Source organism: Taudactylus pleione, unplaced genomic scaffold (assembly GCF_031769625.1).
Source record: "Taudactylus pleione unplaced genomic scaffold, aTauple2 ptg000520l, whole genome shotgun sequence".
Taxonomy (NCBI): Eukaryota; Metazoa; Chordata; class Amphibia; order Anura; family Myobatrachidae; genus Taudactylus; species Taudactylus pleione.
The window spans coordinates 7,896,131-7,913,286 of NW_028284922.1; the positions used below are offsets into that span (position 1 = coordinate 7,896,131).

Sequence of the window (17,156 nt, forward strand, 5' to 3'; positions counted from 1 at the left end):
TTGTTTGTGGAGCGCACTTTGAAGGTTACACCACCCTTTAACAGACAGACGCACGCTTGTCGCTGCTGCTTTAAGGATGCAGGTGCGGCTACAGCCCACACATTTCACAAAGACAGAAAAAAAAAGAAGAATTTTTTTATTGTTTGTGGAGCGCACTTTGAGGGTTACACCACCCTTTAACAGACAGACGCATGCTTGTCGCTGCTGCTTTGAGGACAGTATCATATGCAGTGACAGTAGACTTGTCAGAAATTGTTGGCACGTCCTTCAGTCCGGACCAGATGTCCAAACCGGCCCTTGACTTATGACACAGGCGCATGCTTGGCGCTGCTACTGTGTTGATGCACGTGTGGCTACATCACACACAAGTCACAAACACAAAAATAATAAAATAGTTTTTTATTTTTTGGAGCACTTTGAGGGTTACACCACCCTTTAACAGACAGACGCACGCTTGTCGCTGCTGCTTTAAGGATGCAGGTGCGGTTACAGCCCACACATTCACAAAGACAGAAAAAAAAGAAGAATTTTTTATTGTTTGTGGAGCGCACTTTGAGGGTTACACCACCCTTTAACAGACAGACGCACGCTTGTCGCTGCTGCTTTGAGGATCCAGGTGGAATCTAGACGGGATTTGGAAACAGGGACACACTACCTCCATCAATTGTCTAAATCCCACTGCACTAATGGCGGATACCGGATGCACGTCTAACATCAACATAGCAGTCAAGGCCTCAGTTATACGTTTTGCTTCAGGATGACTGCAGTCGTACTTCATCCTCCTCGCTAGGGACTGTTGGAGGGTCAATTGTTTAGTAAAAGTAGTGGTGTTCCTACTTCCTCTCTGGGATGATGAACAACTCCCAGCAGCATCAACAGCACTAGGAGGAAGTGGTTCTTGATCTTTCCCTATTTTTATCGGAGAAAGTTTGGTCCTCCATTTATGTTATATTGATATATACGTGCGGCTAAGGCGCACACAAACACAGAAAATATTTTTTTATTTTTGTTGGAGACTAGTGCACTTTGTGGGTTACACCACCCTTTAAGAAATGATCCAGCCGGCCCTTTACTTATGGGACACAGGCGCACGCTTGGCGCTGCTCCTTTGTTGATGCACGTGCAGCCACAGTGCACACAATTCACAAACACAGAATTTTTTTTTTATTTTGTTTGGAGTGCCCTTTGGGGGTTACAGCACCCTTTAACGGACAAGCCAGCCGGCCCTTTATTTATGGGACACAGGCGCACGCTTGGCACTACTTTGTTGATGCACGTGTGGCTACTGCGCACACAATTCACAAACACAGAAAATATTTTTTTATTTTGTTTGGAGTGTACTTTGGGGGTTACAGCACCCTTTAATGGTCAAGCCAGCCGGCCCTTTACTTATGACACAGGCGCACGCTTGCACTACTTTGTTGATGCACGTGTGGCTACTGCGCACACAATTCACAAACACATAAAATATTTTTTTATTTTGTTTGTAGTGTACTTTGGGGGTTACAGCACCCTTTAACTGTCAAGCCAGCCGGCCCTTTACTTATGACACAGGCGCACGCTTGGCACTACTTTGTTGATGCATGTGCGGCTACTGCGCACACAATTCACAAACACAGAAAATATTTTTTTATTTTGTTTGGAGTGTACTTTGGGGGTTACAGCACCCTTTAACGGTCAAGCCAGCCGGCCCTTTACTTATGACACAGGCGCACGCTTGGCACTACTTTGTTGATGCACGTGCGGCTACTGCGCACACAATTCACAAACACAGAAAATATTTTTTTATTTTGTTTGGAGTGTACTTTGGGGGTTACAGCACCCTTTATCAGTCAAGCCAGCCGGCCCTTTACTAATGACACAGGCGCACACTTGGCACTACTTTGTTGATGCACGTGCGGCTACTGCGCACACAATTCACAAACACAGAAAATATTTTTTTTTTTTTGCACTTGAAGGGAGCACCCCTGATGGACAGAGCACCCCCTGGACAACACTACAGCACCCCTTTAGGACTGGGACTCTGCACACGACTTTGGAGCGGGCACAGCCACTATGGACAACTGACTGCACAACACAGTCCAGCCAGCCCCTATGGACTTTGGAGGAGTGGACACAGCCCCTATGGACAACAGCAGCACAGCACAACACAGCCAGCCCCTATGGACTTTGGAGGAGTGGACACAGCCCCTATGGACAACAGCAGCACAGCACAACACAGCCAGCCCCTATGGACTTTGGAGGAGTGGACACAGCCCCTATGGACAACAGCAGCACAGCACAACACAGCCAGCCCCTATGGACTTTGGAGGAGTGGACACAGCCCCTATGGACAACAGCAGCACAACACTACACTGCACTACACTACACTACACAGCCCAGCCAGCCCTAACTCCCACCCTCCCTCTTCACTGTCCACAGCTGAGTGAGAAAATGGCGTCGACGCGGGTACCTTATATAGGATCCAAAACCCGCGAGACCCGGAAGGCGGGATGATGACGTTTTGCCTCGATTTCAGATCTGAGTCAGGCGGGAAAAGTCGAGCCTGACTCGGATCGGCCTCGGATCGGGGGGGCTCGGGTGGGTTCGGATTTCAGAAATCCGAACCCGCTCACTCCTAATAGATATGAGATAGATAGAGATGAGATATATAGATAGATAGATATGAGATAGATAGTTAGATAAATTAATAGATATATATAGATAGACATATGAGATAGATAGATAGATATGAGATAGCTATATAGATAGATAGACAGACAGATATTAGATAGATAGACAGTGGTGTAACTAGGGTATTTAGAGCCCAGGGCAAATTTGAAAAGGGAGCCCCCCTCCCCCCATGTGCGCGCGCCGAAGGCATCAAAAAATGGGCGTGGTCACTTAAAAATGGGGCGTGTCAACATGACACACCCCTTTATTTTCAAACTGAACATTCCTATCCATATGCACCTTAACCCCAGTAGTACCCCTTATACAGTACCCCCAGTATGCAGTTGTGGTCCCTCTCATGCAGGCCCATAGTAGTGCCCCTTATACAGTATCCCCAGTAGTGGTCCCTCTTATACAGCCCCCAATTAGTTCCCCTTACTCAGTACCCCCAGTAGTGGCCCCCCCAAATGCAGTGCCCTACGTAGTGTTCCCCCTTATGCAGTGCCCCCAGTAGCAGTCCCCACAATGCAGTGCGCCCAGTAGCGGTATCCCCTTATGCAGTGCCCTTTTATATAGTGCCCCCAGCAGTAGTCCCCCCCATGCAGTTTTCCCAGTAGTGGTCCCCTTATGCAGGCACCCTGTAGTGATCCCCCCTATCTAGTGCCCCCTGTAGTGGTCCCCGCAGTGCCCTTAGCAGTAAGCCCCTTATATAGTGCCCCCAGCAGTAGTCCCCCCCTCCCATGCAGTGCCCCCAGTAGTGGTCCCCCTGATGCAGGCTTCCAGTAGTGACCCCCCCTATCCAGTGGTCCCTGTAGTGGCCCTTCCTATTATTGCCCCCAGTAGTGGTCCCCCGAGTGCAGTGCCTCTAGTAATAGGCCCCTTTTAGAGTGGTAGTCCCCCCCAAGTAGTAGTCCCCAGTAGAGTAGCCCCCCAGTAGAGGTCCTCCCAATGGCACCCCCAGTAGTAGCCACACCTCCCCCAGTAGAGGTCCCCCCAGTAGTAGCCAACCCCCCCCGTTGTGCAGATAGGTTTAAAAATAAATAAATATATATAAAAATATACTTACCTGATTCCACGCTGCTCCTGCTCCTGTCCGCGATGCCGCTCCCGCCCTCCAGTCCGCCCGGGCTGGCGCGCTCAGCATTATGGGACTGACGTCATGACGTCAGTCCCATTACCCACTGCAGGAGCCGGACGGAAGTCCGGCTCTTGCAGTGGGTGCTGCAGCAGTCAATGAGAGTCTATCTGACTCTCATTGGCTGCTGTTTAACACACGCATTGCCGCAAGCGCTGGCGGCGATGCGTGTGTTATGCACAGCCTGAGCCCGCCTCCTGGCGCTATTGGGCAAGCGCTCAGGGGGAGGGAACGGGCTCAGGCGTGCAGCACAGGACCGGCGCTGGAAGCCTAGCGCCGGTCCTGTGCAAATGTGTAGCGCTGACCGCACTCATTGCGGTCGGCGCTACACTGGCTATCTAGGGCGGGCGGGCCGGTACCGTGGCCGGCGGCGCCCCCCCGTGCCGCCGGTCCAATGGCGCCCAGGGCACGAACCCTGCTCGCCCTGCCCTAGTTACGCCACTGTAGATAGATATGAGATAGATAGATATTAGATAGATATGAGATAGATAGATAGATATTAGATAGATAGATAGATAGAAAGATAGATAGACAGATATGAGATAGATAGATAGATAGATATGAGATAGATGGATAGATAGATAAATATGAGATAGATAGATATGAGATAGATATGAGATAGATAGATACGAGATAGATAGATAGATATGAGATAGATAGATATATATGAGATAGATAGATAGATAGTTAGATAAATTAATAGATAGATATATATTAGATAGATAGATAGACATATATGAGATAGATAGATATGAGATATATAGATAGATAGATATGAGATAAATAGATAGATAGATATGAGATAGATATATAGATATGAGATAGATAGATAGATAGATAGACAGATATGAGACAGATATGCGATAGATAGATAGATAGATAGATAGATAGACAGACAGATATGAGACAGATATGAGATAAATGGATAGATAGATAGATAGATAGATAGATAGATATGAGATATATAGATATGAGATAGATAGTTAGATAAATTAATAGATAGATATATATTAGATAGAAAGATAGACATATATGAGTTAGATAGATATGACATAGATATGAGATAGATAGATAGATATGAGATAGATAGATATTAGATAGATATATAGATATGAGATAGATAGATAGATAGACAGATATGAGATAGATAGATAGATATTAGATAGAAAGATAGAAAGATAGATAGATAGACAGATATGAGATAGATAGATAGATAGATAGATAGATATGAGATAGATGGATAGATAGATAGATATGAGATAGATAGATATGAGATAGATAGATAGATAGATAGATATGAGATAGATAGATATATATGAGATAGATATGAGATAGATAGTTAGATAAATTAATAGATAGATATATATTAGATAGATAGATAGACATATATGAGATAGATAGATATGAGATATATAGATAGATAGATATGAGATAAATAGATAGATATGAGATAGATATATAGATATGAGATAGATATATAGATATGAGATAGATAGATAGACAGATATGAGACAGATATGAGACAGATATGCGATAGATAGATAGATAGATAGATAGATAGATAGATAGACAGACAGATATGAGACAGATATGAGACAGATATGAGATAAATGGATAGATAGATAGATAGATATGAGATATATAGATATGAGATAGATAGTTAGATAAATTAATAGATAGATATATATTAGATAGAAAGATAGACATATATGAGTTAGATAGATATGACATAGATATGAGATAGATAGATAGATATGAGATAGATAGATATTAGATAGATATATAGATATGAGATAGATAGATAGACAGATATGAGATAGATAGTTATGAGATAGATAGATATGAGAGATAGATAGATAGATATCAGATAGATAGACAGGTATGAGATAGATAGATAGATAGATATGAGATATATAGATAGACGGATATGAGATAGATAGATAGTTAGATATGAGATAGATAGATAGATAGATAGATAGATAGATAATGAGATAGATAGATAGACAGATATGAGATAGATAGATATGAGATATATAGATAGACGGATATGAGATAGATAGATATATAGACATGAGAAAGATAGATAGATAGATAGATAGACAGATATGAGATAGTTAGATATACAGATAGATAGGAGATAGATAGATATTTTAGGGGGGCACCAAACTATAACTTGCCTCCGGGCGTCTGGGATGAACCTATGCCACTGATTTCTGCTCTTCACACCCCCTACAGGCCGCAGAGTTACGGGTGCGTGGAACGTCTGAACTACACTTTAAAGTTAAAAATACACCCAATGAAATACTGTTTGGATCTGCACACAGGCTAGGATGCTATTTTCCCCAGCATTTGCATGGGTTTGAGGAGAGAAATCTGAAATACGTTGGGAATCCTGAGAGTATTAGGAAGTTTCAGGCAAACCGCCACCAGATTAATTACCTGGAAGATCTGGAAGGGACCAATGAAGTGGTTCATGTACCTTTGGAAAACTGAAAGTACGTTGCTTAATCCAAAAAGCATGACCAAATACTCATAGTGCCCATCTCGAGTGTGGAAGGCAATTTTCCACTCGTCTCCCGACCAGATCCTAATCAGATTGTAGGCCCCATGGAGATCTAATTTAGTAAAAATCTTTGCCCCTTTTATTTGATCAAAGAGCTCCGAGATTAGGGGTAAAGGATAACGATCCCCAATAATCGATGCATGGTCTCAAGCCTCCATCTTTCTTCTTGATGAAGAATAGACCAGCACCTGCGGGTGACTTTGATTCTCTAATAAACCCATGTTCAAGATTCTCCTTGATGTAATTAGTCAATGCAAGGAGTCAGGAAGTGAAAAAGGAAACACTCTTCCACAAGCAGTCAACTTCCCTGGCAATAATTCTATGGAACAATCCCACTCCTGATGAGCTGGGAGTGTCTCAGCACCATTGTTGCTGAACACATCCTTGAAGGATTGATACGGAGCGGCTAGAGAATCATCTGGGATGATGGCTGAACTCTGGATCACCTGATATGGGGACCTGATTAATGGTAAGCATCTCCGATAGCACTGAGATTCCCAAATGACAAAATCTGGGGTTCAGTCCAGTCTAATGTAGGAGCGTGCTTGCATTACCATGGAAATCCCAGGATAATCGGACTGTCGGCTGAAGGAAGTTTGTAGAATGAAATTCATGAAGAGCACCAACTTGCATGGCTATCTCTGGAGTGCTTCAGCAGATGGTAGCTATAGAAAGTTTATTTCCATCCAACCCAATGAGGCAGAGTGGACTCTGTAAAGGCACACTAGGGATTCCTAACTGCTGGACTTTTTTAGTGGTGATAAAGTTGCCATCGGCATCTGAATCCAAGGCCTTAAGAGTCTCAGAGGGTTTTTCCAACAGTAGAGTCACATTGATAGCAAACTGTGATGGCATTTTTTTCAGTTGGGGTGTGTTGGAATGCACCTAATCTGACCAGTTGGGCCCTCTCGTTTCCCAGATGCTTAGGAACCCAAACAAAATCTGATCTGGTTCACCTCAGTACAGGCACAGTTTATTCTTGAACCTCATCTTCTTCTCCGTGACAGGTAGACATGACTTCCAGATCTGCATACTTCAGGTGGTTCTATCGCTGCAGTAAAACAAGGTGCAAGCTTGAAGCTGAAGTGCCAACACTGCTCCTGCTCCCATGCTCTCTCTCTGCGGCGAAGGTCTATCCGGATGCATTAGGAGATTAAATCGTCCAAGGACGTGGGCAACTCTCTGGACACTAAAAACGCTTTTAATTTGCTTCAAAAGTATGTGCATAAAGGCAGCAACCAGTGCTTCATTGTTCCATCCCAGCTCGGCGGCAAGGGTTTGTAATTGCACTGCGTATTGACCTGCAGTCTGGCTGCCTTCTTTTAACTGCAGGATAGCTGATGCCGCTGACAATACCCTACCGGTCTCATCAAAAACCCTTCCGAAGGATATTAAAAATGTAGTGCTGTCATTGGCCAAAGGATCATTCCTTTCCCACAGTGGAGAAGCCCAGGTTAGGGCCTAGCCAGACAACATGTAAATGATGTAGGCCACCTTGGTTCTCTGACAAAATATTTGCAGCCTGGATCTCGAATTAGATTGAGCACTGGTTCAGAAAACCATTGCAACTTTTGGGATCTCCATCGTACTTGGTGGGGTTTGGAATTCATAATGGTGTGCATGCCCCAGCAGCTGGAACAGGCACCGCAGGAGGTGACGCCGGCTGTGCTGGAGGAGATTGCAGAATGCCGACTTGTTGCATTAACGTCTGCAAGAACTGCATGATTTGAGCCTGGTTTCGTTCTTGCTTCTCCACTTGACCAATCAAATTCTCCAACAGGTCACGAGGTGAGGTGTTACCAGGGGCATCCATTTTTTGGCCGAGAGTATTCAGTCACAACCACGGTTGGGTAATGGATGTTGGCCCATACTTGGGATTGGTGAAGTCCAGAACAGTGATGTGGAGTCACCAGGGACCCCCGCAAGGAGTTATGGACTTAGCTGCACCTAACACGCAGGTCGCAGCCCAGGTTTCTTTCTACAGGTGCTGGTCATAACTCATCAAATGTAATAGCTTGTGAACTTGTGAGTTCGAGGCTATTACTTTGTGCGAGTGTGTGAGAGTTTCTTCTATGAAAACTCGGAAACTCTGACCTTGTATTGAGACTTGCATTACAAGGTCCGAGTTACACAGAAGCCTTCACAGATCAGTTAGATCAATGAAGATTTCTGTGTTTAAAAAAAAAAAAAATGATGTGCACTCCCTCACAAGCATAAACAGGGTGTCTAGTATATCCACAACCAGGACCAGCTCAAAAGAGCCTGGTGCTAGTTCATAAAATACAGGGAAACCCTTCATATTTTTAACCCTGTATTTTAAGAAACAGGAAAAACAGAGCCCAGGGCTGGTCATGCTTGGAGGGGGGAGTGGGGGGGGGGGGGGGGATTTGGCATTGTGGGCACATGTCATTTTTTTTAAAACCATTTACTTTTTTTATGCACAGAAACCTGTAGGGAAGGAAGTTCCAAAATGACATGCCAAGCAATTAAGATAAAGGTAGACACAATGAAATAAACTTACATATTGAATATTAGGTGTTACCTTGACATACAAGAACTATTTACAGCTCAGCTAGCAAAGAATTAGCTGCGATGTTAGTACAAGTGGTGAATGGTGCCAATTACACAACAATTTAATTATTGATTATCCCTTACAGTTACTAAATGTATAATTAAATGATAGTAGATGTATTATATTACACTACATATTTTTTCATTATCTATAATAAAAGGAAAATGCACTCCAAAACAGTACTGTTGAGTGTAAACAAATGATCAAAATAAATATTTCAAATAAAAAAATAAAATATTAAAAACCAGGCCTAGATAATTCATAGCACCAATTGTTAATATATAAACATATTTACCATTAATGGCAATTTTCCAAGTGCTCCCTCGTATCTACCTTTGGAAAATGACTTAATAAGCAAAGTCCATATCTTCGAAGATCCATTACGCATCCAAAGTTTTGTATGCATCTTTTTCCATCTGAAGAAAAACATTTATGGTAGTAATTGATGCAAATGTGTGTGTTCATAGAGTATTGAATCAAACACAAAATAAAGTATAAATATTTCTATAAAGATTATAGATAAACGAGTGGAAACATATTAAAGACATACAGTAAAATTTACTTTTTATTTACATTTATACTTGGTCCCTCTCTCTTTATAGCTCACTGTGCAAGTAAAAGGTTGATCATTATATTGGTTAAAGCTGAGACAATTATCAGGACAGTCCCAGAACACTGTATAGCTCTCCTTTTAGGAGAGTAATACCCCTTTTCCACTGGTCAAAATACCCGGGTTATTGCCGTGTCAACCCCGGTAGTGGCTCAGTGGAAAATGGTCCTAGGAGAAAAACCCGGGACTTGAGATGGGTTTTTGCCTGGTAAAACCCTGCTCAAGCTCAGTGGAAACGGTTTACCCGGGTCTTCCGACCCAGGACCCTTTTCCTGCATGGTGATTAGCTGATTCGGGAGGCTGTCACCGGGGAGGGAGAGATTACAGCCTCTCCGTATGGTGCAAACACAAATAAGCTTTAAATGCTGCCTCAAGGCTGCGCAAAAGTTAATCATGGATCTGTAATGCTGGGTACACACTGGCAGATATATTGGCCAATCAATTGATCAGACAATATATCTTATGCCCGTTGACCAGTGTGTGCAGACGATATGTCTCGAATGGCGTCGTTCACAGACATATCGCGTCGGCTTTGCTGCACAGCCGATGCCCAATATATCTGCAGATATATTGGGCATCATACTGTGTGTATGGCCAACCACACAATTGTTTGGCCATTCATTGCCTTACCTGGATGGGCCGGGTTATGCAAAGCAACTAGGAGCTGCAGCCGGCATCATTGTGGGATCCCAGAAGCTAGTGATCCAGACCGGTGCTCTGGCAGAGGAGTGTGCAGTTGCACAGTCGGCGGGAGACCGGACAGTGTGGGAGGGAGTGATCTGAGGAGCGGGGACTCACCTTCAATAAATGGGTGGGATGCCAGGGTTGCTCTGCGGCGCCAATCCCTTCCTAAACAAGCCTCAGAGGGTTTGTGGTCTCCTCCGACAGTACCTGCAGGTGCTGTCAGTGGAGAACACTGTCAGTGGATAACTCAGCTGTCAGCGGAGAACACTGGTCAAAGTGGTGCCCCCGTCTGCTGTTTTGTGGTAACCCGGCAATGGTGTGCAAAGCGAAGGTGTGTGTGTGTGCAAGCTCCCATCAGCAGTACGTTGTAGTGCTTTGCTTTGTACTGTGTGGACACGGTGCTGGAGGGCAATCACTGCAGGCTAGCTGGCATAGTGCTGGAAGGCAATTACTGCAGGCTAGCTGGCACAGTGTTGGAGGGCAATCACTGCAGGCTAGCTGGCATGGTGCTGGAGGAAAATCACTGCAGGCTAGCTGGCATGGTGCTGGAGGGCAAATACTGCAAGCTAGCTGGCATGGTGCTGGAGGGCAATTACTTCAGGCTGGCTGGCACGGTGCTGGAGGGCAATCACTGGAGTAGGCAGCATATCTTCACCCTGCACAGTAATCTGTATTTCATTCACTAAAGCTTCACACCGGGAAGTAGCACTGGAGGCCTCTAGTCTTTATGAACCCAGACATTTTCTTTATATTAAACATAGGATGATGGTAATGTAGAATCAGGCATATCCATTGTACCAGTCCCACATCTTAGAAGAAAAAGGAGGGGGGTCTAACCCCCTATTGTTCCTCAGCACTCTGAATAATACTTGCAACAATATATGAAGACTATATGGTCATAGAAATTTAGAGATATTGGTTGCATGCATTTGCAAATACATGGGAAGCTGCTAGGCCACGTCACGGCTTCACTGTCACTAGCAGTCCCTAACACTAAGGGGTTCATGTCCGGGGCGCAGTGCACCCCGAAAAACGTCCAGCCCAGGGCCCCCCAGGGCATCAAATGAAAATTGGAAAAAGAGTGACAGTGCAGTGTAAAGTATAGATGTGTAAGACTAATTAATAAGTGTTGAAAAAACAGGTTAAAATATATGTGAAATATTACATGAATAAAATACAAACATAACAGGTGATGTGAAAAGCAACTATGTGTATTAAGTGGTGATGCCCTGAGAAGGCCCAGCCAGACCAGCCCTGGGGGCCCTACGCCCAAAAGCTCACCCCAAATGTAAAATATACCAATTATAAGGCATGATAAAGGCACATATAAATTTTGTCAAATGTAAGGCCTCCTGATAAAGGCACATAGATAAATGCATCCAAATTGAGAGCCAGCTTATTTGGGAGTCACCCCTGGGAACTCCAACTAGCACTACTAGAACCAGCATGCCCTACTCATGCTGGCTCCTTCATGCAACTCATAACAAACAAACAAAAATGGCAGCTGCTCAATCAATCTAGCAGTACTAATCAGGTGCATGAAAGGGAGGGGTCATACTAAGTAGAAAAAGGAGGGGTTTTTTAACCCCCTATTGTTCATCAGCACACTGAATAATACTTGCAACAATATATGAAGACTATATGGTCATAGAAATTAAGAGATATTGGTAGCAAGCATTTGCAAATACATGGAAGCTGCTAGGCCACGTCACGGCTTCTCTGTCACCAGCAGTCCCTAACACTAAGGGGTTCATGTCCGGGGCGCAGTGCACCCCAAAAAACATCCAGCCCAGGGCCCCCCCAGGGCATCACATGAAAAATGGAAAAAGAGTGACAGTGCAGTGTAAAGAATAAATGTGTAAGACTAATTAATAAGTGTTGAAAAAAGGGGTTAAAATATATGTGAAATATTACATGAATAAAATACAAACATAACAGGTGATGTGAAAAGCAACTATGTGTATTAAGTGGTGATGCCCTGAGGAGGCCCAGCCAGACCAGCCCCTGGGGCCCGACGCCCGGCATCCCGAACAAAGGTGAATGGGGACTGTTATCTGTTGGCAGCAGGGGGGGTGTTAGTTTTAGGGACTTAGGGTTAGCCACGCCCCAGGGAGGGTTAGGCTAGGGGAAGGAGGGGGTTAGGGTTAGGCACCACTGGGGGGAGGTCAGGGTTAGGCACCACTAAGGGAGAGTTGGGGGGGAGAGGGGAGGGTTAGTGTACTTACCAGACCCATTCGGGATCCTGACGGTTCTGCTTGCAGCGTCGGTATTTAGTCCGCCGGCAATACATCCGGCGGCATTACATACCGATTCCAGTTAAAAGTTATATCTGATTGGTTGATTCCATAACAAGTAGTCTGACACATGTATTTAAGGGGCATTTGGGGGTCTGATGCTGTTGGAGATATCAGATGGGCATTCTAGGGATATGTGGGGAAGGTCTGAGGGGCATAAATTATGATTGGACCCAGAAATGGCCAGGTAGGACCCCATTTTTTTAAAGTGGTGGGTCCCTGGGACTCTTATATTTTGTCAAGCAGTGCGATCACTGGTTGGGAACACGTGACCTCCAGCCAGCAGAAGGTAGACATCAGTGGGTGTCCTGGCCAGTCAGAGCCCCGGCCAGATCATGCAGCCCCACCGTGTAGGTCTGCCGGTGCTGTGCCCTTTTCCTTGCCCCAGCTCACAGGAGGAGAGCTGGGAGGGAGCTCCTTGAATGTAAGAGGACACAGCAGGCAGGGATCTTTTCAGATCCCTCTGTTGTATCGGATGTTGTACGACATCTCAGGGTGGAGCACAGTATCACTGTCAAGTTCCGCAAAAAAAGTATTTTTCCGCACTAGATGAATTACATAATTTCCACATTCCCATACAATAGTGTGGGGAGTGTGGAAATTATCAGGGGAGAATTGTAACCAGGAGATGTCGGTGATCTCTCCTGCGTTACAAGAATGACAAATAACCCTGGCACTTAATTTTTATAAAAATAGGTGAAAATCTTAACTTTTGTAGAAATTGAGTGATGATGAATAGAGCCCTATGACACAGATGCTGATACAGCAGATAACAGGAGAATAGAGGAACTATTTCCTTTCCCTGTGTGCTCTTCAATAGGCCAGCCCACTATGTAAATTACAGGAAGATTTGGCACATTTCACAAAGACGATCTGCCAGTGTGTACGGAGTAAAAGATTAATTGGCCAATGTCCGCACAACAGATATATCTTTAGATGGCAATGGCGGTTGGTCAGTGTGTATGAACAACCATCATCTGCAGATATATCTGCAGATCGGTTGATCTGCTGATATATCTTTCAGGTATGTACCCACCTTAAGTGAATAGCTCTAGGCACTTTACCCATGAAAACAGATAGTGTGACTCAACCATTGGCTAATTGAATCTGCTCTGAAACTGGGATTGACTGTGTAACTAAACCATGAATTGAGATACACCTCATTCAGGAGGATTTATTATTATTCGCATTTATGTGTAATTGAATAGACCTATTTGTTATTGAATATCTGTTTATCATTATTAGAGTTGGTTCCTTTTTTTTAAAAAAAATTATTTCATATGAATATCAGTTTTTCTTACCTCTTTTTATGGAGCTTCTTCATTTTTCCAGTAAAACAAGCTTCCACATTCTGTATGCAATTTTCAATATTACTTGCTGTCTAAATTTCAGAAGACAAGAAGAATAATATACAGTATGCGCTTATTTTTAAATGACATATTTTAGACAGTTTGCAAGTAATGTACAGTGGTTTAAACAGTTAATCTCAAACTGTCAGAAATGCCTGCTGGCTTACAAGTGGCTAAACCATCATGGCTATAGATAGGGATTTTTGTTGTCACGCAGTTTTATTGTGACTTTCCCAAGGGTGCAGAGTCAATCGGGGCTCTGGTGTTCATCAGGGAACCCTGCAAGAAGAGTTGGATGTTTGTGCAAGTAACCCCACAGGTCATGGCCTCCTCCTTGAGCACAGGTTGTAATTAGCAGAGAGAGGTTGGATACAACTCTACATGTTCTCATACAGCAAACTGGAACAACTGAAAATCACACTGAAATACCAGGAGATGCTGGAGAAGCAATGCAGATGAGGAGTAGACATTGACTCTAGATCAGTGGTGTCAAACTCGGGCCCTTCAGTTTTTGTGGGACTACATATCCCAGCATGCCCTGCCACACTTTTAGCATGCCCTAATAGCAAAACTGTGGCACTGCATGCTGGGATGTGTAGTTCCACTGCAGCTGGAGGGCCGAGTTTGACACCACTGCTCTAGATAGTCAGCAAAAGAAGAAGAAGTCTATAGCAGTAGGTAAAAGAGGAGAAAATTAGCAAAGAATCATGTGGCCATAAGACCAAGACCTGCGACTGTGCACAACACCTCCAAGATGGCAGCTTCCATGGACCAAAGCGACATTAGAGGAGGATCGGGGAAGAACTCTAGAGCCACGTGTGGCTCCATCTGGTCAGAAGGTGAAAAAATTGTGGACAATCATTATTTATTGCGTTTTCTTCTCCCCTACTCCCCCCCCAACCTTGGGACACTGTGGCCTATGGGTGACAGAGTCCTTGAATAGCGGGACTATCCCACCAAAAGCAGGAAAGTTAGGAGGTATGCTTCAAAGGGGTCTATTTATTAAGACTTGGATGGAGATAAAGTGGACAGAGATAAAGTCCCTGCCAATTAGCTCCTAACTTCCATCTCACAGGCTGTGTTTGAAAACTGACAGTTAAGAGCTGATTGGCTGGCACCTTATCTCCGTTCACTTTAACTCCATCTAAGACTTAGTAAGTACTGTAGACCCAAAAAATCTCTGCCTGCATTTTGTCTTTGCCAGTCTTGCATCTGCCTGGTAATCTACTTTTTTTATGGGTTGGGTATGATATCACGGCTGTCGAGATGTCGCTGTTCAGAATACCAACAGCGGCATCCCAACAGCCAGAATCCCGGCTCCCATAGGAACGCATGGTAAGTTTTTTCTCTACCCCTACCCTAACCTCTACCCTAACCCTCCCTCCTCGGTGTCTATAAACCTAACCCCCCCCTCCTAGTGCCTAAATGTAACCTCCCCACATCCTAAACCTAAGACCCCTCCCTGGTGCCCAAACCTAACCTCCCACCTAGTGCCTAAACCTAACCTCCCCCTCCCCGCGCCCTAATCCTAACTCTCCTTCCCCGATGCCTAACCCTCCCCCTAATGCCTAAACCTAACCCTGCTACCTAACGCTAAGCTCCCCCTACACCCCGATACTTACCCTTCGGGATGCAGATGGTCGGGATACTGGTGACGGGAATCTGACCTGTCGGTATTCCGGCGCCGGTATTTAGACCGTCGGCATCCCGAACGCCGTGATGCCAACTACATCCCTTCTTTTGGACCTGGATTCTCTCCTGCTTTATTTCTGTTCCCACCACAGCCCATTTTTTGTGCTGCCTAGTTTGCACATTGACTGTGTTAAGTACTGTCGGCATCCTAGTACTGGGTGAACATACCCAGGAAAGGCAGCTATTATAGGTGAATACCATTATTCAGGTGTCATGTGGTGATTTAGGCAAGTATAACATTATAACCAGGTCAAATATTTGACTGACTGTGGGTGTTTATCCTTATGGATCCAACCGAGAATCCGGTCCAGGTATTGAAGAATCAGCTACAGACATTGCCTCAGGTCATTCAAGACCTGTTACATCATTTAGCTTCACAAAGGGAAGGCTTTGAAATCCACTCCACTATCCCATTGTACCATATCTGAACCAAAAATGTGACTGTCGGATTGTTTTTCATTCCCTGGGGACATGCTACTGATAACGCTTATGGTAGCTGCAATACAAATCTCTCATCCATGATCCTCCTGCCCTTCCCAGCACATCCCAGTGATTGTGCCCCAGTCAGCTACAGGGCAGTAGTAGTGGTGGTTGTGATTGTAGCATAGGTTGTTATGAGATACAGGGGGCTTTAGCCAAATTTCTCCCATGTAAAGCCAGAGCAGTTTCAAATCAAATCAAGTCCCAGTTCGGAATTATTTTGGGGTTCCAAGTGGAACCAATTCCTGGCTCTGGTCTGCTGTCAGTTTGGAACTTGGATTTAAAAACCAGTCTTCTGATTAAAAAACATATTATTATTACCACATTTGGGTCGTCACTGGTCGACGTTTCGGTCCCCACAGAGCGCCTTTGTCAAAATCTCCCCATTGTCCAGCAGTATGTCAGATAGAGATAATGCCATACAACAGTATAGAGTATTTATACCCAACTAATTAGCTCATTATCTGCATCTGTGTTAATACCTTTCAATGTCGACAAACATTAAAATAAATCACATCTGCACATATAATAGATTTAATAAGTGACCAGGGTAGTAGAAAATAACAATTTAAATAATCTCCTATAAATATAGAGATGTGTGTGGACCTCAGTGTTTTGGCTTTGGGCTTAAATTTTTATTGTGTTTTTCTTTTATCAAAACCACCCTCATATGTTTTGGTTTTGGTTTTGAATTTTAATCTGGATTTCTTTCAAAATTTATAAAAACAGCTAAAATCATGTCATTTGTTTTTGTCCCTACAGTATTATTAACATCAATATTAATTTGTATTAATTTCCACCTCTAAGCTCACATTATTGCTATCACCAATATTAGCCAAAGGCTACAGTGAGCTGGCTGGCTGGCTGGCTAAATTAAGTGACAAACACATGGCAGTTTAAATGAATATAACACATCTATGAAACATAGTGACACAGCTGTAACAGACAGGATGGCAGTTTAATAAACTACTTAACCCTATATAATGTTTTTTCATTAATCAAGACCTAATGGCCTAATATTAAGAGCCTAGTAAAAAATCTAATATACTACCAACACAATTCTCCAAAGCTGTTAGTATAGATGCTGCTAGTAGGATATCAGAATTTTGTGGGCCCCATAGCAGC

At 43.9% G+C, this 17,156-nt stretch overlaps 1 protein-coding gene across 2 annotated transcripts in view; it reads right to left on the reverse strand.

The window, feature by feature from the left end:
* The window catches only part of LOC148501326 (uncharacterized), a 667,086-nt gene that overhangs the window by 20,440 nt on the left and 629,490 nt on the right, over positions 1-17,156 (reverse strand). Inside the window, exons 21-22 of one of the 2 annotated variants that reach the window (XM_088450637.1) lie at positions 13,812-13,891; positions 9,256-9,338 (exon numbers count right to left, since the gene is read on the reverse strand). In XM_088450637.1, the coding sequence (XP_088306763.1) occupies positions 9,256-9,338; positions 13,812-13,891 (163 nt within the window). Of the gene's footprint in view, positions 1-9,217; positions 9,339-13,811; positions 13,892-17,156 lie in introns of both variants that reach the window. The other variant, XM_088450636.1, reaches the window with a different exon arrangement.